Consider the following 7125-nt stretch of genomic DNA (forward strand, 5'->3'; position numbering starts at 1 on the left):
TAATTGTTTAAATTCATTTGCATATATATTAAATAAATTGATGATGATAATTCTTAAAATTCTTTACATTTTTAACATTTGTTATAATATATTTTAATATATATAGGATTGGTTTTCTCTGGCTTATCAAAAATGTATCTTTTTTTGTTGTTGTTAATTTTAAGTTAATATTGTATAAAATATCATTATATGTAATACTGTTCATGTAATCCAACATTCAATATATTCATATAAATATTTAATATATATTTAAAATATTTAAATATAATGTATTTTACATATACACAAACATATATTTGAATATTTATTTAGTTAAAAAAACAAATACAAATAAAATAAATACAATTATATATATTTTTGTTTGTCCCAAAACCTCCATACCAGCTGACTTCATACTTGAAAGTATGTAGTTGGCCATTTCTAGTTCAGTATGTGCTTTAACACAAACCAGGATTCAACTCAAGGCTGCAAAACAAACAGGTGTAACTTGAGTTCCTGAGATCCCAATCTATTACTGACATTCCTGAAAATCCCACTCAACGGCAAATGTCAGGTAACTTGGATGACTAACGTTTCTGACATTTACCACTGAGGAAATCAAAAAGCTCTGACCTGGAACAAAATGCACCACAGTACACGAGGTATCGGGACAAAGCCAGAATTCTGCTCTTAAGCCAGTCTGAAGTACCTGCAGGAAGCTCTCGACATACTGCAGCAGGTACAGGCCACAGTCGCTGCTGTTGTCCTGCAGCGGGACCCTGCACAGACTCCCGCTTATGCTCTCACTGGTAAAAGCTCGAGTGCTTCCTTTCCGAACCTCCCATTCCACCTGCAGATACCTGCGGGATGAGGTGACGTTTCAGGAATGTTCTCTTGGAGATCAGTATGAAGCCACATTTAGTTCTCTGACATGATCGAATGCAGTAAAACATCAATCCACATAACAGGATTGTGTGAACGACTCACTCGCGTAACAGCATGTAGATCCGCTGGTAGTTCGACAGCTTCAGAGAGTCCATGACCAGAATACAGGGCCTGAGGGCAAACCAGGGAAAGAGACAGACAACTGGATCAGAAACCAATCTCACATATACAGAAGCGTGAAAAAGTATTTGCCCCATGATATTCTCTATGGTGGTTGCACAGTTGTAATACTGATGCTGTTGTGTATAAGATGAAGATGATGGATTGAATATCGGTACCTCCTGCAGACGGTCTCTCTTGTGCAGCTGTGTACTGTGCAATCCTAAAAACACACAAGAGCCATCAGACTCCTTCATGTACATAAAAACTCAAAATGTGCATGAAAGTTTAAAATGAATACTAGCGATGCCTGATAAGACACCTGATAATATCCATTGATATTAGTATTTAGTATTTACCGGTAGGTTGTGGGGTCTCGGCTCACTGGGTTTCAATCTGTTTCCTTTTGGTTGCTGTGAACTGTCTGGAAATACAGAAAAGTGACATTCTCAAATAACTTTTTTTTTTAAACATTATTTGTCCTTTTTGCTTTACTTTTTAAAAATTGGCGTCCCTTTACAATAAAGGCACAAAACAACTGTTCTTTGGAGAGACAACTATTAGATATGTTTAAAAAAAAAATTATCTAACAAAATAAACTTGGCATAAAAACAATATAATAATTTCCAATAATAATCAATCAGAAAAATGTCACAATCTAATATTGTATAATTTTTATAGAATTCAGTGCAAGACATTTTTTGTAAACATTAACACATTCTCCATATTTTACATGGAACCCCTGCATGATTTTCCTTAAAATTGTGACCTTAAAACATCTGAAACGAAAAAAAAAAAAAAATTATGAAAAATGTAATAACTATTTACAAAACATTTTTAGTTTTAGTTCACGTTAATAACCCTGTTGATGTGTGCATACTACCTCTTTGACAATCCCCTGCAGAGCTGGCTTTAGCTGTCTGACTCTTATCCTGGGACACATGGCCTTTGTTTCTCCACGGTACACACTCAAGCCGTTCCAGACCGGGAAAACAGATCACCACGAGGTACCAGTGAGCCCTGGACCGACAGCAAACAGAGCGGGAAACAAAGCAGGAGAGGAAGTGCAAGTCAGTGATCTGTGATAAAGCCTTGTTTCCATTGCAGAAAGCACCCTGCAGCAGTAGGACAGGATGATGCTGCTAAAGAATAACTTTCTCAACATACGATTTACGTATTTGCTCTGACAAGGCTAAAGCATGATATTTATTTAAATCTAAATCTAATTTATTACAAAGATTAAAAAAAGGATGTTTTCTCCTGTTCCTTACTAAATGAACACAAGCAATGATATTTACCTATAAATACCGTATTGGCCCGAATATAAGACGACCCTGATTATAAGACGACCCCCCTTTTTCCAGATGTACCTTTTGGAAAAAGGCTTTTTAAAAATCAAATCTTGTTTTTTCTCAGTAAAACACATTTTGTCTTCAGTTATTTTCATATTGCATATTTTTCCTATTTTAATTTTTGTTTTGAAAGTATGATAAAAACTGGTAAAATGTACCAACAAATCACATTTAAAAAATATACACTTTTTGATATACCATAAAAAAAAAAAAAAAAATCAGGCTAACGTGACAGTCACGCCTCATGCAGCTGTAAGGTTTTCTTTTTCTTTTGTTTTTATTCGCGATCTTTACAACACGCATTACATTACGTATTTCATGGCACACTCGTTTTATGCGTATTTGGCGCCACCTATTGTTGTGGGTGTATTATTGACATGTCAAAGTCTAGACCCTGAATATAAGACGACCGCGTTTTTTCAGATGTATTTCCAAGAAAAAAACATCGTCTTATATTCGGGACAATACGGTATGAATGCACTCTTCCACAAACGTTTACAGAGCGATGATGCAAAATAACCAAGAATAGATTCATTCAAATGGATCAACGTAACGGATTCATGGAAACTTACCAACTTAGATAAAGACTGCGGATCTAATTTAATGATACGCTTACACGGGCCAAATAGAAGTGCATTCATACAAATGTTGCTTAAAATCATAATCACCAAGTCCTAGTACAAGATCTGCTAATCCCTGAACTGGGACGATGGACATTCCCAAGTTTGTGAATCATCTGTGCCATGTCGTACTGTGCGAGTGTGTGCATGTCCACGTATAGTGTGTGTCCTGCGTGGCAATATGCTTTTATGGGAACATGGAGCACCACACCGGAATTGCCTGTTCTCTCGCAGTTTGGCAATACAGACTTGTTGCTGTGATTTATCCTCATGTTCATTAAGCTCAATCCAACATGCTCTGTTGTCCTCAGATATCAAACATCTACACAGGCCTTCAACATGCATCCTGGCTATTTAACAAAAGAACATTCTGTAAAGTGTGTTTGAGATGTCGTAACTATTTGCGAGGCTTTGCGCAACGCTCTGACATTGAAAGCGCACATGTTGTCTCATTTTCATTGTTGAAAGCTTGTTCTGTTCCAAAGACAGAATGGTGATGCTCGTGAAATACTGATTATAAATAAACAAACTAGCATTCAAAAGATTATTATTTATTTTTTTTGAAATAAATTAATACTTCGATTCAGCAAGGATGCATTAAATTGATCAATGGTACAAAATATTTGTTTCACATAAATACTGTTTAATGCTTTGAATTTATAAAGGAATCCTAAATGTCTCAACAGAAATATTAAGCAGAACAACTGTTTTCAATATTGGAAATACTGAGAGATGTTTCTTGAGCAGCAAATCAGCATATTAAAATGATTTCTGAAGGATCATGTGACACTGAAGAATGGAGTAATGATGTTGAAAATTCAGCTTTGCATGACAGAAATAAATTACATTTTAAAATATATTCAGATAGAAAACGCCAATTTTAAATTGTAATATTATATCACAATATTACTGTTTTTACTGTTTTTAATTCAATAAATGCAGCCTTAGTGAGACATTAAAACATCTTACCAAGTCTATACTTCATCCCATATTATTAAAAAACAACAACTAATAATTAAATAATAATAAAATAGTAATAAAATAATCAAAAGTTAATAATAATTAAAGAATATTTTATCCAATATTTAGTGTCTGAATTATGCATGTGTGTGTTTTAAATTTAAATTATCCACTTACTCGTGATTTACGGGTATAAAAAGGTAGTCTTTGCTAAAGATGTCCACATGACGGGTCCATGTTCTCACTCTCTGATGCCGTCTGTACTGGGCTCTGTGGAAAAACACCACGCAGTCATTCACATCAGCAAGAAACATACAATTTAGCTAAAAATTTAATTAAATTAAATTGTAATGTAAATTAAATTTACATTAAAGGGATAGTTCACCCAAAAATGAAAATTACTCATGATTTACGACATGTCTACATCCTACGTCATCCGCTGGAACGCTACTCTCTCGTGAACACGTGTACGACAGTTAGCGGAAGCTAGAGATTACGGTTTATAAAAGTTTTAAATATGGCTATTTTTCTTACACAAATGCATCGATTCACTTCAGGAGGCCTTTATTAACCCCTCGGAGCCATGTGAGGCACTTTTTATGATGGATGGATGCACTTTTTTGGGCTTCAAAATCACTCCCACTATAAAGCTCGGAAGAGCCAGGATATTTTTTTTTTATATAACTCTGATTGTATTCGTCTGAAAGAAGAAAGTCATATACATCTAGGATAGCTTGAGGGTGAGTAAATCATGGGGACATTTTCATTTTTGGGTGAACTATCCCTTTAACTTGCATTTTTGGGTGTACTGTCGCTTTAAATCCTGTATAAACACACTATAAAAGGTGATTTCGTACGTGCTGCCAGTCTCTTCAGGGCAGCTAGTGTTTTTCCGAGTGAGCTGCTTGTAAAAGAAGCTGCTGAAGATGTGAGATCTTTCGGCCACGTCTTTGTCGGCTCTTTCCAACAGAAGGTACCTGATGGGGGTATTTAATATTGGGGAAAATATCAGATCTAATTTTACAAGCCGAAACCCTCATAAGTACCGTCAGACTCACTTGAGGTAGAAGTCGATGACGACGTCGTTGAGAAACTCGCCATCCTTGAGGCACTCCAGGTCCTCGGTTGTCACGGTAATGCCGCCCTTGGAGGGGGGAGGCGGGTACTGGATCAGCCTGGTGGAAAAAGTTCAAACAAGCTCCTCATAGAAAATGTAACTTCAGCTTCCAAAAATACAATCCTCTGCGCTAATCATGACATATCAATATTGACTTACAAATTAAATCTAAATTTCACTGCCTGTATGGAAACTTCAACAACTTGATGGAAAGTTAGTGGTATGGAAACCTCTCTGAAGGGCCAGGGAACGTCAACGTTTGGGCTCCAACTACTGAGCTTATGGCTTAACCATTGCCTTCAAAGAAGAAATTAAAGGTGAAGTGTGTCACTTCTGCACCTCTAGTGGCACCAAACTGAATTGCAAAAATAATGGCAAGTATAAAAACAATGGTGCAAAATATAATGAATATATATGAATATGTATTAAAAAAATGTCTTTGAAACAAATAAGTTATTTAAACTGTTGTATCTGTTATTTGACTGATTTAAATCCTTAAGCTTATTGTATAAGGGGCATTAAGGGGTCCACAAAAATGTCAGTATAAAAAAGCCAATTTTTTAGTTCTGCAAAGAAAAGAATAGAGTGATTGTGGGATGACATTTTTGTAGGGCATTTTAGCACTTCTAATTCCATGATCCTGAAATTAATGTTTTTCTGAATGGGCTTTTGGTTGAATGTCTGAAGTTCTGTGGTTAACACAAGCAGAATATATGTTCACATTCTATTCTACAGCATAAATTGCATCAGTAATACCACCTTGTGATTTTTTTAAAGCTTTTACTTGTCTTGAAAAAGGCAGTTTCTATCAAGTGGCTGAACAGGACTGAAAGGGATAGTTCACCCAAAAATAAAAATTCTGTCATTAATTACTTACCCTCATGTTGTTTCAAACCTGTATGACCTTTGTTCATCTTCAGAACACAAATTAAGATATTTTTGATGAAATCCGAGAACTTTCTGACCCTCCATAGACAGCAATGCATCTAGCACGTTCAAGGCCCAGAAAAATAGTAAGGACATCATTAAAATAGTCCATGTGACATCAGTGGTTCAACCGTAATGTTATGAAGCTATAAGAATGCTTTTTGTGTGCAAAAGACAAAAACAACAATAACGACTATTGAACAGTTTCTTCTCTTCTGTGTCAGTCTTTCGGCCTGCGTTCACGTGAGTACACAACGCATGTGTTATTTTTGTTTTTGTTTTGAAGTATTATTACAGCTGACATCTGACATCACATGGACTATTTTAACAATGTTACTACTTTTCTTGGCCTTGAACGCGTCATTTGCGTTGCTGTCTATGGAGGGTCAGAAAGCTCTCGAATTTCATCAAAAAATATCTTAATTTGTGTTCCGAAGATAAACTAAGGTCTTGCAGGTTTAGAATGACATTACTACGTTGAGTAATTAATGACAGAATTTTCATTTTTGGGTGAACTAAACCTTGAACAGGTCATGCTGACGTCATTTACTCACTAGTATTTAGGCTTCAAAAATTCATAAAAGTTGTGTTATTTTGTGAATGTAAGAATCATAAACTTTTGTCAGTCATACAGCTTATTTTCTGCATTAATACAAAAGCAAATGGAAAAATCCAATTGAACCAGTGTGATGTGAACTACTGGGTTACCAATAAGTAATCACTGCAGCACTCTATAGCTAGAGTTACTACACATTTTCCATTTCAAAATTCCATACTTTTCCAGACTCAAATTTCCAAACCTCTCAGAAGATTTTCGGACCATATTTAAAGGGATAGTTCACCCAAAAATGAAAATTATGTCATTAATTACTCACCCTCAAGTCGTTCCAAACCCGTAAGACGTTCGTTCATCTTCGGAACACAAATTAAGATATTTTTGATGCATTCCGGCAAGGGTACTACCACGATCATGGTCCAGAAACATAGTAAGGACATTAGTAAAATAGTTCATGTGACATCAGTAGTTCAACCGTAATTTTACGAAGCTACTAGAATACTTTTTGTGCGCAAAGAAAACAAAAATAACGACTTTGTTAAAAAATTCTTCTCCTCCTCATCCAGTCTG

At 35.5% G+C, this 7125-nt stretch overlaps 1 protein-coding gene across 4 annotated transcripts in view; it reads right to left on the bottom strand.

The window, feature by feature from the left end:
• The window catches only part of LOC107717676 (sentrin-specific protease 7-like), a 38939-nt gene that overhangs the window by 3253 nt on the left and 28561 nt on the right, over positions 1–7125 (bottom strand). For all 4 annotated transcript variants that reach the window (XM_016524515.1, XM_016524514.1, XM_016524513.1 and 1 more), the window contains 8 exons: positions 5014–5130; positions 4813–4932; positions 4133–4225; positions 1907–2043; positions 1383–1447; positions 1203–1246; positions 967–1035; positions 689–839 (listed from right to left, as the gene is read on the bottom strand). In XM_016524515.1, coding sequence (XP_016380001.1) covers positions 689–839; positions 967–1035; positions 1203–1246; positions 1383–1447; positions 1907–2043; positions 4133–4225; positions 4813–4932; positions 5014–5130 — 796 coding nt within the window. The remainder of the gene's footprint in view (positions 1–688; positions 840–966; positions 1036–1202; positions 1247–1382; positions 1448–1906; positions 2044–4132; positions 4226–4812; positions 4933–5013; positions 5131–7125) is intronic.

This window comes from Sinocyclocheilus rhinocerous, unplaced genomic scaffold (assembly GCF_001515625.1).
Source record: "Sinocyclocheilus rhinocerous isolate Xijiao unplaced genomic scaffold, SAMN03320098_v1.1 scaffold633, whole genome shotgun sequence".
Classification (NCBI taxonomy): domain Eukaryota; kingdom Metazoa; phylum Chordata; class Actinopteri; order Cypriniformes; family Cyprinidae; genus Sinocyclocheilus; species Sinocyclocheilus rhinocerous.